This window comes from Rhamphochromis sp. 'chilingali', assembly GCF_963969265.1.
Source record: "Rhamphochromis sp. 'chilingali' genome assembly, chromosome: 10".
Classification (NCBI taxonomy): domain Eukaryota; kingdom Metazoa; phylum Chordata; class Actinopteri; order Cichliformes; family Cichlidae; genus Rhamphochromis; species Rhamphochromis sp. 'chilingali'.
The window spans coordinates 1,222,677-1,242,309 of NC_137937.1; the positions used below are offsets into that span (position 1 = coordinate 1,222,677).

At 42.5% G+C, this 19,633-nt stretch overlaps 2 protein-coding genes across 5 annotated transcripts in view; both read left to right on the forward strand.

Moving 5' to 3' along the window:
• The window catches only part of apba1a (amyloid beta (A4) precursor protein-binding, family A, member 1a), a 230,211-nt gene that overhangs the window by 147,485 nt on the left and 63,093 nt on the right, over window positions 1-19,633 (forward strand). The gene's annotated exons all lie outside the window — the stretch shown is intronic.
• On the forward strand, window positions 1,240-15,137 carry ptar1 (protein prenyltransferase alpha subunit repeat containing 1). The gene is made up of 7 exons (XM_080893102.1): window positions 1,240-1,352; window positions 6,856-7,025; window positions 7,250-7,316; window positions 8,730-8,834; window positions 9,243-9,486; window positions 10,911-11,266; window positions 11,580-15,137. Exons 1-7 carry the CDS (start codon window positions 1,267-1,269, stop codon window positions 11,956-11,958), a joined length of 1,407 nt encoding a protein of 468 aa, XP_080749228.1. The 5' UTR covers window positions 1,240-1,266; the 3' UTR covers window positions 11,959-15,137.

Sequence of the window (19,633 nt, forward strand, 5' to 3'; positions counted from 1 at the left end):
AGGTGCCAAAAGCAGTGGGAGGAAGAAAGAAAAGGTGCAGGAAGGAACAGAAAGAGGAGACGACGATATCACAGCTGTTTCAAATCGAAGGAAACACGTACGGGGAAATGTGACTGCGCTGCAGAAGACGGCACCATAGTGTACCTGCACTGTCACAAATATGAGACAGCTGATAAAAACCTTAATAATGTCAAAGTGAAACTGGGTCATATCCATTTTAAAAGAACACGAGAAATAAAACTATCAGGCCACATTTACATGTTTGTTTTTTTAAAGACAGATAAATGTTTTGAGTAAAATCTGTAGTTTGATTTATTTGTTTTGTTTTTTGTTTATTTGTTTGTCTTTGTGAACGAGAGTTTATTCAATAGTCGAACCAGTGGGTGGCAGTAATGCACCTTTTTTGATATTTACCAACCAAGAAAAAGGAGTCGGTGCTGTGGGAGGGCAGTTTGGCATAAACTGGTTGGTGGCTGGATGGCCTCCTCATTCTGCTGATGCTGTGAGGGCAGTGCAAGCGCAGAGAGGGAGAGAGACGAGTGTTCAGCCAAATTCAACCTGACCCTGGGCGCAGAGTGGGAAAACAGAATCTACAGTTACAGTTGAGAAGATGTTGTTGTTAGTTGTCATTAACTGTGCAGCTCGAGTACATTTATCAAAATGATAAACAAAGGAACAGAGAAGATCTTTGGTGTAAACATATTAACAAAGGACTGGAGGGAGCCAGGACATCAGGAGCGAGGATCATAAGAAAGCTCGACGTTTAATCGCAAATGAACAAGAATTTAAAGGATTCATGAAACCAGAAATGATCTGTATTCAGGAAACTTGTCTCAAACCAACTGTTTGTAGTCGGAGGATATAGCAGTGTATGCAGAGGTGAGGTTCAGGGAGGAGGGTGTGTAACAGTTAGAATACAGATTAGTCCAAGTTTGGAATAGAAAGGACAACATCAACCCATGCAAAAGGCTTTCATCTGAACCAATGAACTTCATTTCTATTTGAATGGAAATGGAAACATCTCATCATGGTGTACGAATAATGATCACAATAGAACAGTAATTACAGCATTAATGGACAATAGAAAATCGTGTTGAAATGATCGGAGGGGCACAAGAGTTAATACGAGAACAGGTTTGGAATCAGCGATTTGGTCAACACTCCACACCAGTTGGCGGCGGTAATGCACCAATTCGTTGTTTGCTAACCGCCAATAAAAACAACGAGGAAGAAGAAGAAGCAGCAGAAGAAGACGGTGCTCTAAAAATGGCGGAGTCGGAGGAGGAGGTAGACGTCTTGGTCCAGAGAGTTGTCAAAGACATCGCGAATGCATTCAAGAAGAACCCCAGCATGTGAGTACAGTCGGCTGCGAACAAACTGCGCTGGGCCCGCAGGCCTGTTTCACACGCAGCGGCTCCAAGGCTCGGCCACGGCTGATTCAGGGTTCAAATTATGGGCGTGGACTATTACCTGGAATCGGAACTGTCTAGATGAAGTTCACATTTAGACACTTAGTTTTGTTTGTTCTGTTCAGTGCGTGAGACACGATGTCGTGGGGATTACTGTTTACTTACAGTTAAATAACTTAAAACATGCATCAGCGGGATATTTCACGACTTTAGCGAGCTGAGCCATGCAGCTTTGAAAATGCGACATCCCGATCATGTTGATTCATTAATGGTGTTATTGTTTATTTCGCCGGTGACTGAACTGGGATGCTTAACAGTTGTTTATGATGGTACCGAAGATTTGCATGCTATGAGAAGCACGTGATGTCAGGTCGATCCTGTGTGATAGTATGTTAAGAACTTTAAGGCTGCAGCTATCAGTTATTTTGGCAATCAAATATTCTGATGATTATTCTGTCGATTAATCGAGTAATCTGATACTTTTGTCTTATTAATGAGCACTAATCAATATCCCCAACAGGAAAAAATTAGGGCTTTCAAAACTACTCACTGGTTTAGAATTTGCTATGTTTTAAAAGGACTCGCACTGATTCTTCCCAGTAAAGGTTTTAATGGTGACAACAGGAACAAGTGTGGCTTTTTGACATGCTGCGAAAATGTGTGTAAAATGACATGTGGCTTAAATAAGATGTCAAAGTACAGAATTTGAGACAAGGATTTTTAAAATGTGCTCGATGAAGCATTGCAGCTTCTAGTTTAGTGTGATAACCACAGATTTTCAGCTGCTTTGGGGGAAGAAGAACCCCTCAGTTTGGATGTGTTTGGTTCACTTTTAAGTAGGGATGGGTATTGATACGATTTTCACGATTCCATTTTCGATTCTGTTTAACGATTCGATTCTTTATCGATTCTTTTTAAAAAGGAGAACACTAAGGTCGATTAGCTCAGAACTTTGTTTTATATCTTCTCTTTGAACAAGATAGAAATGTAGGAGTAACATGGCCTTACAAACCCAGCAGTGAGATCTTAAGAGATCCACAGCATACGGCTCTTCAATGGGGTGTCACAGGGTCCCCAGGAAAAACATTGTAAATGTAAAATAATAAAATAAATATTCTTCTGTAGCAATAACAAAGTATAACATAAATTATTCTGTAGCAATTACACAAGAATATCCAGTAATGTCCCTGCCTACAATTAAACACATTCACTTACTGAAAATCATCTGCTGTGGCAAACGGGTGCAAGCCTTTGACCACAAACTGAGTCACTGCTCGGTGACGTTCGTCTATCCCGGCCTGAAAGGAGACGCTGCCGGCAGACTGCAGCGACAACTGCCAGCATCTGAGCCAGACTCTGTGTCTCTCATCATGATCACCTAAATGCACAGTAATGGCAGGTTTGTAATAAGGCAGATCGCGCTAACATAATATGCACTGTTGTTGATTATTTACCTGCCGCATTAATGGGAGAGGACGTGCAAACGTTACCGCTGCTTAGGGCTGCTCGATTATGGCAAAAATGATAATCACGATTATTTTCACTGAAATTGAGATCTCGATTATTTGACAATATTTATTTAACCCTTTAAGACCTACCATAGAACCAAGTCCGCCAGAGCTTATATTATTTTTTTTACATGCTGTGTAGCCATTTTTGGGAGCATTTCAAGTTGCTATACATCAATACAACTGTTATAGCCCATATTTTAATAATATGTATGCATTAAGTCCATAGTAACTACATTAATTGCAAAAAAAGTGCAATAAACTACAAAAAAATTGAAAATCGTTTTTGTTTTTTTAATACATATATTTCTACTTGGAGAAATTTAAGAGTTTTATCCCTCAAAACTTTAAATACAAAAAAGTTGCAAAAAATAGTTTACAACAACAGGAAATGTATTTTGAGTCTCTTCATAATTTTATTTTGGAGATACACCAATTTTTATATATACTGCAGGAAAAACGAAAACAATCCTATGATGCAAATTTGTTTAATTTATTAAATAATAATGCTCCATAAATAAAATACACCAATGTTGTTTTTGTGCATAACACAGAGCAGCTATCTGAACGCTGCTCCAACAGAGGTCGATTATCTTGTTAATAATTTCACCTCCTCACTACGTACGACTCTGGATACTGTACTGTAGTATCCAGAGTCGTACGCAGTGAGCAGTAGGGCTGGGCCATATCATACTGTTCACGGTGATACCGGTATAATGTTGGGCATCGATAAGAAAATGAAATATGGCGATAGAATATGGGTAAAACGCGCAGTGCCTTTGTTTTCATACGCACATGGCGGCGACGCAGAATGAGGAGGGCAAAAGCGGCTCGTTGAATGAAACAATGAACCAGAACTGGTTTGTTAAAATGCTGCAGCTTCACTGGTGTGGAACTGGTTTAGCTTTCGTCCGTCAGATACACAACAAAGCACTATTTTTGGTAGAGCATGCTAGCGGGCCGTCGTTATTACCGTGTGAAAATACGGCGCACTTAAAATCAATCCTTTGATTTGTCTGAAAGTCGACAGAGCCCCTTATTATCCCGTGTGCCTTATGTATGAACTCTGGTTGTGTTTACTGACCTCGAAACGATTTTATGTGCACGGCGCTCGAAAATCTGTCAAATGTTTCAGTACGACTTTGCTAAGCTACGAAGCCGCACCGCTTGATGGATTGTGGGAGCGTTACGGCTATCGTAGGCAGAGCCTCGCGGAGTGATACGTACTGTGCTTCAACATAATATTACCGTATTGTGTGTATAACCTCTTCTTGGTAAATGGCCTGTATTTGTATAGCGCTTTCCTAGTCCCTAAGGACCCCAAAGCGCTTTACACATTCACACACTGGTGATGGCAGCTACATTGTAGCCACAACCACCCTGGGGCGCACTGACAGAGGCGAGGCTGCCGGACACTGGCGCCACCGGGCCCTCTGACCACCACCAGTAGGCAACGGGTGAAGCGTCTTGCCCAAGGACACAACGACCAAGACTGTCCAAGCCGGGGCTCGAACCGGCAACCTTCCGATTACAAGGCGAACTCCCAACTCTTGAGCCACGAAGTGTTGTGGATATTATACATGGTTATGCTGAGGAATCGAGGAGGGGCCTAAGGGTACATCTGTCACCATCTTACAATGCTGTGATTGCAGCCATTCCACACCTCTCTGTGAATGGGACTCATGGACATTGATCAATGAGCTTTGATCGGTGGTTGTTGATCAATGGTCATGTGAATAATAATGATGACGCAACTGCCCTCCCAGCCCATTGTTCCTTCAGGGCTGGTTTCAGTCATTATGCAAACGTCCTGTTTATAAGGTTGAAACCTGCAGTCAGCTGAGACTGAAGACGTCACCTGATGATGACGAAACGTTTCTCCCACAAAACGCTACGTCCAGGTGAACAGAATCAACCTTTGGAGATTGATTTACTTGGATGATTGCACGTGCATCAAGACATTACTGTTTTTACTTTTGTGTAACTTTTGTACTTATATATATTTTCCATCCAAATAAATGGAGAATATCTTCTTCACATGCTCTTCACACCTCCAGTATTTTGAAGCTTAACTAGTTCAGCATACTTTGACCTAGAGATGGAATTCAAACTTTAAACAGGTCCCAAGACCTTGATCTACTAAGGTATTACTAGGATTTTCTCTTTTTACGGGTTTAGACAGTTTTATGACATTTTCAGAGACTTTCTGAGATTACTGCAGAGAACCTATTCAGCTCTATAAATTAAAATTCTCTGAAAATTTTAAGGTCTTTCTTTGTTTTGTCCATCCATCCATCTTCTTGTGCTTTATCCGGGGCCGGGTCGCAGCAGCCTAAGCACAGAAGCCCAGACCACCCTCTCCCCAGCCACCTCCTCCAGCTTGTTCAGGGGAACACCAAGGCGTTCCCAGGCCAGCCGAGAGATATAATCTCTCCAGCGTGTCCTGGGTCTGCCCCGGGGCCTCCTCCCGGTGGGACATGCCCAGAACACCTCACCCAGGAGGCGCCCAGGGGGCATCCTTGTCAGACGCCCAAACCACCTCAGCTGGCTCCTTTCGATGTGGAGCAGCAGCTGCTCTACTCTGAGCCCCTCCCGGATGGCCGAACTTCTCACCCTATCTCTAAGGGAGAGGCCAGCCACCCTTCGGAGGAAGCTCATTTCCGCCGCTTGTATTCACGATCTCATTCTTTCCATCACTACCCACAGCTCGTGGCCATAGGTGATGGTAGGCATGTTGATCGACCGGTAAATTGAGAGCTTCTCTTTTACACTCAGCTCCCTCTTCACCACGACGGACCGGTGCAGCGTCCGCATCACTGCGGCCGCTGAAAACATCAAAACTACGAAACGACACACATGGAACTAAATGGATTTTTGCATTACTGATTCTAAAAAGAAAAAAAATCTTGAACAGTTAATGTCCCATCCAAAAGTCTTGGATATGATTGATGAACCACAGAAATTCAAATATGGGTGCTTCTGAAATCACACCCTTTATTTTCTGCCCAGCTTTGAAACCTGCGAGCCACTCTGGTTTCATGCTTCCAGAAATAAAAATAATTCTGGAAGGTGGAGCGAGGACTTAGTAATACTACATAACCGTGTTAAAATTCAGACTGCTGATGAACGTGAACTGTAGTTTGTGTCTGTGGAGACACTTCAGCTCAGCATGAACGTCGGTGTTCGTTTAATGATGCACAAACTTTGAGCAAAGGACACTGGAGAGGCATGGCCGGCAGTGTGGTGACATAGTATGTTTAACACCCCCCCAAAGTGTACAAGATCAGAAATAAGCAACTTGAAAGAAAACATGAGATCATTTCTTGGAAGTGACAAAGTGACAAAGTGAACTATCCAGTGTGTTTTAAATGGACGACTCTAAACGGCTACAGATGTGTACAGGATCCATCGTTACATCATTAATCATCTAATAACTTACCTGAATTTGACCTTGTGTCAGATATCTGTGATGTATTGATTGCTATGTTGTCCCAGCAGTATGTTATTGTTTGTTATAACAGAGATGGATCCCAAACAAGCCGCTGCACGGTGACAGCTCTGTAGATCTCACAGCACTAACCACATGTTACATGTAAGCTGGGAGATGTGATTGGGCTGTCGAAGCTTCAGCTGATGTACTGCAACATGACCTTGTGTGGCAGGTTGCCATGTTTCTGTCGTACTGCGTTTATTTCAGCACTGCTTCAGTTTGATGAGCTTCAGCTCCAACTTTTGTTTTTCTACATTTTTGAAAAGTCAAATTTCAGCAGATTAAGTTCATTAAAGGTTTTTTTGTTTGCTCATTACTTTGGGTACTGCTGCTTGGTCCACTGGTTGATATGGTGGTAATCTAATTGTGGTCTTTCCTAATTTTCGACTGGTTGGTTACTGTAACGTTTTCCCTTGTTCACCCTCATTGTCACTCTCTGCTCCCTCAGTGATGAGATCGGTGTGATCCCGTGTCCAGAGGCTCGCTACAACCGCAGTCCCATAGTGCTGGTGGAGAACAAGCTTGGTGTGGAAAGCTGGTGTGTTAAATTCCTGCTGCCGTACGTCCACAACAAGCTGCTGCTGTACCGCCAACGCAAGCACTGGCTGGACAGAGAAGGTAGCTCGATAACAAAAGCGATCCCAGAGGTGGAGTAAAAGTAGTCTGTAACATTTGTTTTGTTTATTTAATGCATTTATTTTAAAGCTGATAAAGGTTTGAGCTTCCAGTCATGGTCAGTTAATGACCTCCTTGTTTTGTCTGGCTTAGTTTTAAACGTGTTTTATGCTCCTGTTTTTTCCACATCAAAGTGAAGCAACATCCTGTGTTTCCTTCTGTCCCAGCTTTAGTGGACATCACCTGCACTCTGCTGCTGCTGAACCCAGACTTCACCACTGCGTGGAATGTCAGGTACAGGATGAATGTTCTGATAAACGTGGTTATAGTGAGAGCGATGCTTTCCTTTCATCTTTTCCCTGCCTGTCACACAGGAAGGTTTTCTTGATGTCAGGTAACATTAGCTAACAGCAGAGGTCTCAGGTGAAACCAGACCCCACTCACGTCGTCTGTCAGCTGAGCTCAGTGGGTCACAAATTGGGGTGAGGCAGTGATAATGACGCACACCTTCTTTCACACCGAGGCACATCATCAATAGTGTTCCAACGACCCTCAAAAGGAACAATCCCCACTAGGGATTAAATACTGGGACTCTCCACCGCCTGGTTTTAGAACTGAAGAAGCTTCTTTGTTTAGAGAGTCCAGTCACTTTCTTTCCTTAGACAATCCTGGCAGTTTGGCATCCTCCTGACTGCTGCGTTATCCCACTGTGTCCGTACCACTAATACTAATAATGACTAGTGTCAGGATGTAAGGATCTGTCAGCACACATAACAAAGCTAATGCTTTTAACAGTTCAACTGTGATACATTTGTGTCTGATTGGGGCGGCTGTGGTGTGTCGACGAATCAGAAGGTCAGCAGATTGGTTCCTGACTCGTCCAGTCAGCATCGAGGTAACCCTGGGCGAGATGCCCAACCCACCGACGCATCCATCGGAGTACATGGATGGAGCATATTTGGATATGTGTATGGATGGACTGTGGCTTTCATAAAGAAGTTAAGAATAGATGAGTGATGTGTGTGCGTCTTTGTGTAATGGGTCAGTGTGACTCGCAGTACAAAGTGCGCTGAGTGCTCATCTGAGTAGAAAGGCTCTAGAGTACCAGTCCAGTTACTATGTGACCATTATCAGTATACTGGTTAAACGGGGTGCAGGCCTAACCTGGTGCCTGGGTTTGAAACTGCTGCATGCCTTCACTCTCCTGTTTCCTGTCATCTCTTTATAGTTTTCCAGGATAGAAACAAACTCCAGAGTTTCATGTGTCAGACTTTCAGATCAACACCGACCGTGTGACCATCTGTTTGTAACAGAGACACATTTGTAGTTTGTTCAACTCATTTAAACCAAACGTGAACAAAAATCATTTTCCTGTTTGCAGCTCATCAAAGTCTGGTGCAACAGTTACCATTTTTATATTTATTCACAGGCATTAGATCATGTCCATTATGGGATGTCACGGATGGTCTTACTTAAGCACATCCTGCTTTTTAGAAGAGTCAGAATTAAAGCACGATCAGAGTCGTCCCCTCGAAATGACCTAAAAGATAAAACGAATGATGGAGACAAAATGTGGACGTTGCTCTGCAGAGTGTCAGAAACCATCTTTGATAAGAGATCACAGCATGCATGTGCTCTAACTGAATCTGTGGGTGATAGTCTTTATATTGATGGATTTACTGTCATCGTGCTTTCTTGTTATTGCAGGAAGGAGTTACTGCAGTGTGGAGTCCTTAACCCAGAGAAGGACCTCTACCTGGGCAAGCTGGCTTTGACCAAATTTCCCAAGAGCCCAGAGACCTGGATTCATCGGTAAAGCCGCTTACGCTTCTCCTGCTGTAAACACTCAGATGTTCCGAGCTGCTTTCTTTGTGTGGGGAGCTATTCAAACTCCTCTTAGACTACACTTTATTTTCAACAGTTTTCTAACAGTAGCACTGTTTGTGCTAAACACTGTAGGCTGAACAGGGAATATTTTGGCTCAGGGAGCTGAGGGCAGCTGCATTCAGACCTTGTCGATGTAAATGACTGGTGATAGATTTCCTGAGATCATTGCTAGGTGGAGAAAGGTGTTTTAATCCCGCTGAAAAACAACAACGATGTTCTAAGGCTTACAACGAGCACCGAGGCTCATGTGGGATGCTGTTCTTCCTGTAAAAGCAGTAACGGTGTACAGAGTGAGTGAAGCTTTGTAACCCAGCGGCTGGTGTCTTCCTGCAGACGCTGGGTGCTGCAGCAGGTCCTGAATCAGGTCTCTACTTTGGACCACAATAAGAATCAGCAGCAGGCTGAAGCAGTGCAGGCTGACGCTGAGAGAAACGAGCAGCTCGGTGACCGCTTGGCCAGGACGCTCCGCCAAGAGATGAAGGTGTGCTCTGACGCAGCCGGCCGCTATCCCAGCAACTACAATGCCTGGTCACACCGCATCTGGGTGCTGCAGCACATGGCCAGGGGCAATGTCAAGGTAGCATTTCAGTTACTCATTTAGCTTTTCAGCAGTAATTAGAATATTTTCTTCCCTCATCACACATGTTCTCTCTTTTTATTTAATGTAGTTATATTACTGATGCCTGGCCGTATAAAAGTGGAGCTGCTGTGCAAATAATGTGGTGTAACTAAATAAACACTCGCTAAGAAATTTAAATGAATCAAAATGATCCCAGCTGGATGTCATGTAGCACTCATGGTTGAAATCAGCTGGCACAGTCATCACAGAGGAACTCTGTGTAACTACATGAGTAAGGGAGGTTTCTGTCTTTAAACCAGTGGTTCTCAAAGTGTGGTGCGCAAGTTACCTGGGAGAAAAGTCACGCGGAACGAACATTTAACACAACATAAGTGTTTTTGCAGCAGTTACGTTAATAATATGCACGCCCACTGAAAAGCTGCAGCGGCGTGCGTACGTCGACAACCGCAATAAAGAAGTGGACTGAAAAGTGTGAACATGTGGGCGGGTCTAGAGCGATATGACCAAAATCTCATATCCCGATATAAGACATCTATCGTCCTGGTAACGATATAAATCGCAACAATGTAACATTTTCTGTGAATCTCGGGCAGCTCGACTTGCGTGAAGTGTTTCCAGCTGCGCGTCATGTAGCTGGATTCGAGTGTTTTAACGATGTATGAAACGACACATTTTTAGACATAAGTTGTAACGGCGCCGTTTTCTTTGTGAGTATTTATTACACGGCGTGCTGCGGGGAAAAGCCTGTTCTAATGTTTGAGTCTAAGCTTTATTTTTTTAGCACCTGACGGCTCTTTTTTGCTTCTCATCCGTAAATAATCTGCTCTTTCACGTGATTCAGTTTATTTTGAAAAGTCTCAGCAGGATCTTGAGCTTTATTGTGAAAAGTTTATTTGGAACATAAACATGCGGACAGGCGGTGGTGTTACCGTCGTGCATAAAAACAGGCGCTTGTCCGTCTGTAGTGTGGTTCTATTAAATATAAGAGAAAGAGAGAACTTTATTAATATAACCACTACAGTGACATCAGAACCATGAACAAATATTGCTGTAAACAGTTTATTTTGCGACACCACGAAACAAACGACAGCGTAAAATGAAACGACAGACGTTTTTATATCGTCACCCGATATATATCCTTATATCGAACAGCCCTAGTCGGGTCTGTCGCGCATCGTTGACAGCGGTGCCGACACCCAGAATTGGGGAATGACAGACCCGACCACATGGCTTATAGAGACGTATTTCTTGAAATTTTCTTATTGTCTTGTTCTTTCTGCGAGCTGTTGAACGGCCATTCAAGGCCCCCCACGTTCAACTTTATTGATTAGCTAATAAATGAAGTGAGAATCTCTCAGTTGGTTTGTTGATGTTCAGCTTCTGCTCCTTCACACGTACCTTTGTCGTCGTGATTCTGGCAGGTGTTCCACGACGAGCTGTCCTCTATGCGCCTCTGGGTGTCCATGCATGTCTCTGACCACAGTGGCTTCCACTACCGCCAGTTCCTCCTTAAGGAGCTAATAGCTGAAATCTGCAAGAGGCCAGCTCGCACCTCCACCAGCTGTTCACCCCAGCGTGGGTGCAGCACAGTCCCAGAGGGCAGCCGCCCACACAGCCGCTCTCACAGTAACGGAGAGCCTTCAGGACAAGAGGCGGGCAGCGAGGAAGACGGCCGCGCTGACTTCACTACAGTCCTTCAGCTCTTCCACCAGGAGATGGACCTTTGCTCAGATCTGATCCAGTCCTTCCCTGGACATGAAACACTCTGGAGTCACAGGTGAGAGACTGTTGGTTCACAGCGACTGCAGAATGGACACAGACGTCATATTTAAACGAGGAAGGCGGGTAAAACCAATGTGTTGTCTGTTCCTGCTGCACAGTCGGTGGCAGGTTGTCGCTGATTGCAAACATCGTTTGTGAGAAACAAGTAAAAAAATTAATTGTCCTGATAAATCATTTAAATATTTCTTTTGCATTAAAACATTTTCACATTCTGGGGCTGTTTATCCCTGAGCCTATACAAATACGTTGTGCACAGACATGTTCAGCGTTTGTAATAATGATATTGATATACCCCCCGTGTCTCTCAGGCGGCATGTCTTTTACTTGTGGGACCAGTGGGTGAGGGAGCATCAGCATTCCTACAGCAGAGGATCCGACTGCAAGTTGAACCATGTGACGGATCCAGACCCAGGAGTGCCAGAGATCAGCTCTCAGAGCTGTGCAGGCCACGGTGTGAACGGACAGAAGCACGCTGGTGAACCTATGGAAGTAGATGGGCTGTTCCTGCCAGACCCCCACAATAGTAAGAGACTGAAGAGAGGCGTCCTGCTGCCTTGCCCCCCCACCCTGCCAACTGAACTCAGCTTTGTAAGCAGTGTTTTGGGCGGCTGCTGTAACACCGAGCAGAGACACTTTGCCCTGGCCTACAGGAAGTGGTTGGATACGGTCATTGGGCTGCAGTCCTGAGAGAGATGCTGACCTCCTCCTTTCCCCACACTGAAGCTGCCTACAGACAAAGAGTTAGGATCAGCTTGCCTACACATAGTGCAGACTTAAACAACCAGTACTTCAAAGCCAGTGATGAGTTTAGAAAAGCGGGCATTGAGCAGCGGACTTGGAATCTGTTTCCTAACAATTAATAGGAGAGGACTGGATGTTCCTTCTCAGAAACATCTGGATCCTCTGAGCCAGTATCCCTTCAGAATGGAAATCAGCCCTCATACCACCTGTTGGCTCACTGTTATCTTCAGGTGTTTCAATACCTCAGGTACCTCAGATTTCTAGTTGTTTGTATGTGTGTGAGGTTTCATGTGCATATCTTCTTTCCCTGCTTCTATATATATTTAACAAACAAACATAAATCTTTTCTGATTGGAATCAGTCACTTACACAGCGTAAGCACTTTATACACGTGTAAGGTTCTGTGTAGGCACGAGTTTGTGGCATCATTGGACTAAAGTCCAAAAATACTTTCCGGCATATTGAAGTGTCCTGGCGCTGAACTGGACTCTGGCACCTCGCCTGGGCTTCGGCTTTCAGCCTGTATAAGCATGAAGTCTGGTGAAACGGTCTTTAATAGACACATAAACAGAGACGTATGTGAAGCAAACAGTAAGCAGTGACTTGAGCAGGTATGAAGCTGCAGAACCTTCAGGCTTGCTTTGGCCTGCTGCAGGTTAACGACTTGTAGAAACTCTTCTTGTATCAGATCATCACTGCATCACTTTTCCGTCTTAGCTCTACTTTATATTAGACCTCCCTCAGTCGTCGGGTAATACTGACCTGAGCGTCAGCTGTAACAGCAGGTTAAAGCACAGCTCCTGACTCTGGATTTCCATTCTGAAGGTGGTAACACGTGTTACACATGTTACTACTCGCGGTTGATTTTCTACCCTTTAACTTCACTGGTCAGCAGCTCTCTTTGTAGCTGATGCAAAGTTAGAGTAACAGGAAACCAAAAAGCCAGTCGCTTATAGAGAAGTTTGATTTGTGTTCAGAGGTCATCACAAACTCTCCTCCAACCTGAGCAGCAATGAACATTTATTGGTCCTGATGTTTGACTTTGGACGTTTGTCGATCTGTAGCAGAACATTCACCGGTGCTCCTGCTGCTGCTGCTGCTGCTGTTACAACACTTTGATTTGTTACAGCTAGAAACTGCAACAAGTGAAAATTAAACAGCACTTTTAAAATGGTTGGTGTAGTTTTGTTTAGCGAGGGTAGTCGGTCTACACCAGGGGCTCAAACTCGCGGTCCGGGGCCGCAGCGGCCCGCATACTGAGAAGAAGCATGACGCAGTTTAAAATCAAAAGCACAACATGACTGACTATGAAGACGACACGAGCAGAGAGCACAAACCTGCTGAGGCTGTCGGTGACAGTCGCACACTGTGTGCACTTATTTATTCTGTTCTATACAAACACAACGTGCGCGCACACAGAGGACCAGTGTGTTTGGAAGGCTTCAGCTAAGTTTGCAGTTTTGTCTGATACAAGATTTGAAATTTAAAAAACAAACGAAACATTTTAGGAAATGTTTGTTTGTTTGTTTGTTTGTTTGTTTTGTCCTAGCTGAACACTAACGTGTGAGACGACAGCGCCAGCAGCGGCTCTCCGCTCGTTTCAGTTTGACCCCCTGATCTAGACCAAAATATTGGTATTAACTATTTTTTCCCCGTTGTTATTTTCGCATCAGTGCCTCATTTGAAACAGTTTTAAAGCTCTGATGAACTTTAACTTGTCCTAAAGACTTTTTAAAGGCATTTCCTGAAAGTATTCTGACTGAAGGAAGTGGACAGGTACAGTCTCACACGTACTCACACCTGCAGGAGGCCAGGTTTCACAGAATTACACAGTGTATGTGATGGTTTTTGTTTGATAGCATTCGAACTTTTAACATGAATGAAATCAAAAAGCTAAATGCCCATGTAAACACACGACTGCTACAGATGTTCAGGTTTGTCATCGGTACCTTCCACTCCGTCGATGTCGTTTCTCCTCGGGCTGAACTTTATTTCTTTTATGTTATTTATGAAAATACAGGTTTGTGTGAAGCAGAAAGGATGAGAGTGACATTTACATCTGAAGCATTTACAGAAGCTGCCTGATTTGTAGTGTGAGTGTGAGCTTGACCAGCAGCTACGTTTGCTTTTTAACATCTACCTGGTGACAGCGAGTTAAAGGCTCGCCACTTTTCACTGACACGTTGACCAAGTATAACACATTCTTCTTCTTCTTTTGTCCATCAAAGTTTTTATGTCTTTTTAATGTATAACAAGAGTTACTGTTACTCTAACACATAATCATTGTCAGAACCACAGCTCGCAAACGGACGCAAACTTTTGGCGTACACGCTCATGTTTGCAACACTTTAGGAAACAGCTGCTTGCACTGACTGACAGAGCTCTGCTACATAGAAGGAAGTAACACAATGCACCTGTTTAAAGGAAGAGTCAGTAACACTACTTCAGCAGCTCCTGGGAGTGATGATTCATGCTACTATGCCTCGTCTTTTATTGTGAAGGGACTAATCCTCAACGTGTGTCTGTCAAACCTGGTTTCTGTTTTCCTTTTGTAAACGTTGCAGTTTGATCTTATTTTTCTTGTCTATCCAGTATTGTCATAGTTTATGGTCACCATAGCAACCATAAACCTTTGTGTCAACACACGGAGGCCAAATAGCTTCAATTTACACAGCTGATGTTTCATAACTCTGCCCTTGGACACATTGTTACTTTTTTTAAAGGTCGTGTGTGTGTGTGTGTGTGTGTGTGTGTGTGTGTGTGTGTGTGTGTGTGTGTGTGTGTGTGTGTGTGTGTGTGATCACCTCTAAACACTGTACATAATCACAGCATTAATTATCTCAAAGCTTTTCCTCTGTCACGCACTCTGTCGTGTGCTAAGGAGGATGATAGGTGGTGATATCGTATCAGGCTGTGCGCTCAGCTGCTGACACGAGCTTTGATCCAAGACTATCTATGCAGAAATGTTTGTTTTAGAGGTTCAACCTGCTCCTTTTACTTTGTTGTGATACTCGCTAATGAATAATCCTTGTGGTCTTAATTACTATTTATTTCAGGAGTGAAAGTATATTATCTTCCAGTGCTTCTGTCATCTGCTAAACAAGATAATAAAGCTCATCTCTTCATGTCCACTGAACGCTCTGTTGTAATTACTGCACATATTTATCTGCATGTATCTCACATACGGTGTGGGGGAGGGGGTCCATTATTTTATGTTCATTATGTATAAAATGAAATATTTACATCCTTGATTTCATTTTGATTTCATTAGTATCCTGCCCAAGGATGTTTAGACTGGAGCAGTGAGTGTAGGAAACAACGCCGTCTCTGTCGCCTGCTGTCTGCAGGTCATGACCTCCTGCTCCACGTTAACAGATGTGGGTCAAACTAAAATAAGATCTCCTCTCAAATTTCTCCCAAAGTGCTTTCTGACATTATTAGTAGTTCTCATGAGGCTGATTTCAGGTTTGATTCTACTGACTGACTTGCTGTGAAACGGGCGCGCCGGGTCCTCATGAGCAGGATGCTGAGAGAAGGTCGAGCTTTACTTTCCAAAACCACAACAGTTTCAAAGTGACTGTGAGGAATTCACCAGTAAACTGGACCAAGTGAAGACGTACGTGTGTTTAGATGCTAATAAGTAATAAATACAAATGTACAGATCAGGTCATCCTGAGAAAAAAGTCCAAATGTTTAGATGTGTTCTTTTTTGAGAAGGAAGTTGAAATGCGATGATTACAGTTCGTTTCAAGACAAACTGCCGTGGTTGCTATAGAGGTTTTACACATGACGTCATGCGTGTGTCGTTCAAGAGCTGTCCGCCATATTGGACGCGATAACCACTTGGGGTCATCCAATAACAATGTTGCTGGTTGCAGCCACCCACCTCTTATTTTCTTAAAGCAATTAATTTACAGTCTGTCAGTAATAACGTCCTGAAAGATACAAGTGTTGGACTGAAAACGAGTGGAAAGTTTAAAAGAGCTTCAGAGAACTACGGCTCGGACGCTCTTTATAACTGACAACGTCTCAGTGCTTGGAACAGAACTGTAGCTGCGTGAGGAGACTGACACTGTAGGTTAAATCATTTGTTGTTGGTGGATCTAACGCATGGCGTGCAGCGCCTACTGAAAGGGATTACAGTTTGAAAATGTTCATCACATTGGTCAAACTGTTTTTCTCCTTGAACACATTGTTTTACTTCATCATGCATTCCCGTGTGTTCTCCTTTCACCTGACTGTGCGACTGTTTTCAAACACGTCACCCCAGAAGAGGCGGGCACAAAACAGCCTTCAATTCAAGCAGACCTGGAAGAAAAAGGAACGTAATGATGAGCAAGGAGCAGCTCACGCCGCTGCTGGCTTATCTGGACGGCCTGACAACACAGCGTTAGTTCAGGAGATTCAACAGGAAGAAGACCACCTCGCTGTGCCCTGTGTCTGATCCTCCTTCGAGATACTCTCAGAGTGTATCAACTCAATCCGATATGACTGTAAATGACATCAACCAATCAGAGAATGCCAAAATCTCAGGACGGAGAGGTTTGATTTACCATCTCGATACGAACAGCAGATGTTCCTGCTTCATACACGATGCAGATAAATGCTTTACTGGTTTACCCGAATACAACGTATTACTAACAGTATTCATGTTTATCAAGACACACCTGGAGGATATTCAATGTCAGCCTATCAGCAGCTCACCTGCATACTACTCAGGCTCAAAGCAACCGTGCAGTTCCTTGGATTCGTGTTTGGGGTGCATGCTTTAAAAGTCTCACACATATTCATCACACTGGGATTGATTTAGCCTGAGCGGGAACACATACAGACTTCACTGCCTGTGTGAACTTTCCTAAATGTATTTCAGTCATTGACAGGACAGGACCACAGACTGTCACATCACAAACTCCTAGCTGGTGATGTGGTACCAACAGATTCAACTTTCAGGAAGCAGCTTGGATAGTGGAACCTGAGAACGCTCAAAACTGGCATCGCTGTGCTACAGGAGCCAGTCCCTGCAGCTAAACAATGGAGTTTACCACACCTGACAACATCGTACGCATCGCTTGTGCAGTGACTAAGTTTGTAACAACATAATATTTCAGATGCATTTTATCTCTCAGATAATTGTGAAATCTAAAAATCTCAATGTATGTTCCTCAGTTTGGTGTTTAGCCCTGAACACAAGAATGTATTTTGTAATTCTTGTTATTTCAATAAAAACTATATTTTTGCTTCTTGGAGCTCCATTTATTTCATTACAACTGTGCAAAGTGTAAATAATATCACAGTAATATCTCTAAATGTAAATGGGATCCTCACCTCAATTAGCAGAAGTAAGAAGTCTAAAGTGTCCAAATCTGGTCATAGATGAGGAGTAGCCATCCTGATTTTATATAAAGTCCCATTTGAACCATTTGCAGAAACTAAAGATGAGGATGGATGGTATGCTCTAGTTTCTGGGGAAACTGAGGGAGGGGAAATGAGCTTTTTGGCTGTATGTGCCTCAGCAGGTAATGATTTCCGTTTTTACAGAAATATTTTTGATTTACTGGTTGGTTCAAGAGGTATTGTCGTTTGTGGAGGAGACTGGAACATACGGCTTAATCCCAGATTAGACTCCTTCACAGCAGTCCCTTCTCCCTCCTACATTAGAAACTCATGTCAGAATAAGTGAGTGAACCTCAGGAGAGATTTAGGGACCAGACTACACTCACACATGTGCTGCATTCCAGGACGGACTTTTTAATTTAAGAGAGACTGTCCCAGAAGACCAAACTGCCAAATAGGATGTATTGACTTATGTGATCGTGCACCTCTACTGTTACCGCTGCAAATGAATAACAATCTAAGAAATGGATTATGGAGGCTGAATACTGATGTTTAAAACAACCAACAATTTACAGGAAAAATGAAAGAAGAAGAAATCAACAGAATTATGGTGGAAAATGACAGAGGAGAGCTGGTCTGACTCAGGTCATGATTTTGTGTGTTGTCGTTGCTCGTCACACCTGAGGGTGGCGCTGTTTGCTCTCTGTTACTGTCTTCATTGGTTCAAGGTTCTTTATTATTTGTCACATGCATAGTTAAACAAGTATAACACACAGTGAAATGTAGCCTGACACGCTCCTCGACATGTGCAAAAATGGGGGGGGGGGGGGGGGGGGGGGGGGTGTAGAGGAAGAACATTATATATATATGTAGTATATATGTAGTATATATGTAGTATATACATTGGGTGAATGTGCAGTAGTAGCAGCAAGCAGGTGAATTCTGTACATTAATATGAATAGATTGTCTATTGTGTTTATAATCACAGAATTTCATCAGGGATTATTAAAGTATCCTGATTCAGATAATTCCCTTTTTTAAATTTAAGACATTGCCTATTTGCGAATTTGTTTGGAAAATGGTCACAGAATGAGTGGACGTTAAACATGAGATTTATTTTAGTGTTTCATTTGTTCCTGAGCAAACTGATTTAGCTGACATTCATCTACAGCTCATAACTGGATAGTTTGATTTCACTTTGTGTTACTGAAGAGCTTCTTATGTGTGGAAATGAATCTTTCACTCATGTTTGTGCTCTAATGTAGAAATGAGCTATACTTGTTTATACAACTTATTTTGAATTAAAATTAACATTAAAATGTTTTAATACACAAAGAAAGTGTGAGTATTTTCACTGAGAGGAGCAACAAGCTGTTAGAAGCTCGTTAGACACTGAAACAAATCATACCTCTCTAACAATATCAACTAATAACAGTAATGAACAGGACTAAAGGCAGAGAGGTGATACAATAATAATAAATTCATATAGTTTATATGGCACATGCACACGTGTTAATAAAATGTTAAGATAAGATAAGATAAGATAGAACTTTATTAATCCCTCGGGTGGGTTCCTCTGGGAAATTCGACTTCCAAAAAGCACAGCAACGACCGAAGTTACAGTTACAGAATTGTTATATATATATATATATATATATATATATATATATATATATATATATATATATATACACACATATATATATACACACATATATAAATACAGAGACAAATATAAATAAAATATACAAAGGGGATAAATAGAATAAATAGGAATAAAAAATAAAAATACAAGTGAAGTTAGTCAGTTCAAATCATTATTTAATATTTATTTCATTTAAGTAGTTTGTTGTCTTTTTGGTTTTGAACTCATCGTGCAGGCGCAGACAGGCCTGCTCGCCTCTCCTTATAAACAGAAGCTGTCTCTACCTTCACCCACACCTCTGCTGTCTCACCTGGGCACACACAGCTTCACAAACAGCTCAAAGCTCATTTGCATCTATAGTCTGTTGGTAAAGGTTCACAAAAATGTCACAAAGTATATCAGCAAACATAAACACCCATCAGCACCTAAGAAGAAGCAAACATCAATGTTACGAAGTCTGTCGGTCTTACAGTTGTAGTGTTACAGCTGAGTCACAGAGAACACACAGAAGTGACAAAGAGGCGCAGCTTCTTTGATTAAATATATATATTAAATATTATATATTATAATATTATTATAATATGTGTATAATAATATATATTATAATAATATTATAATATATATATTATGTATATATATATA

Coding starts and splice junctions, on each gene's coding strand:
- ptar1 (XM_080893102.1), top strand. CDS start 1,267: ATGGCGGAGTCGGAGGAGGAGGTAGACGTCTTGGTCCAGAGAGTTGTC. Junction 1,353..6,855: donor TTCAAGAAGAACCCCAGCAT/GTGAGTACAGTC, acceptor CTGCTCCCTCAG/TGATGAGATCGGTGTGATCC. Junction 7,317..8,729: donor ACCACTGCGTGGAATGTCAG/GTACAGGATGAA, acceptor TTGTTATTGCAG/GAAGGAGTTACTGCAGTGTG.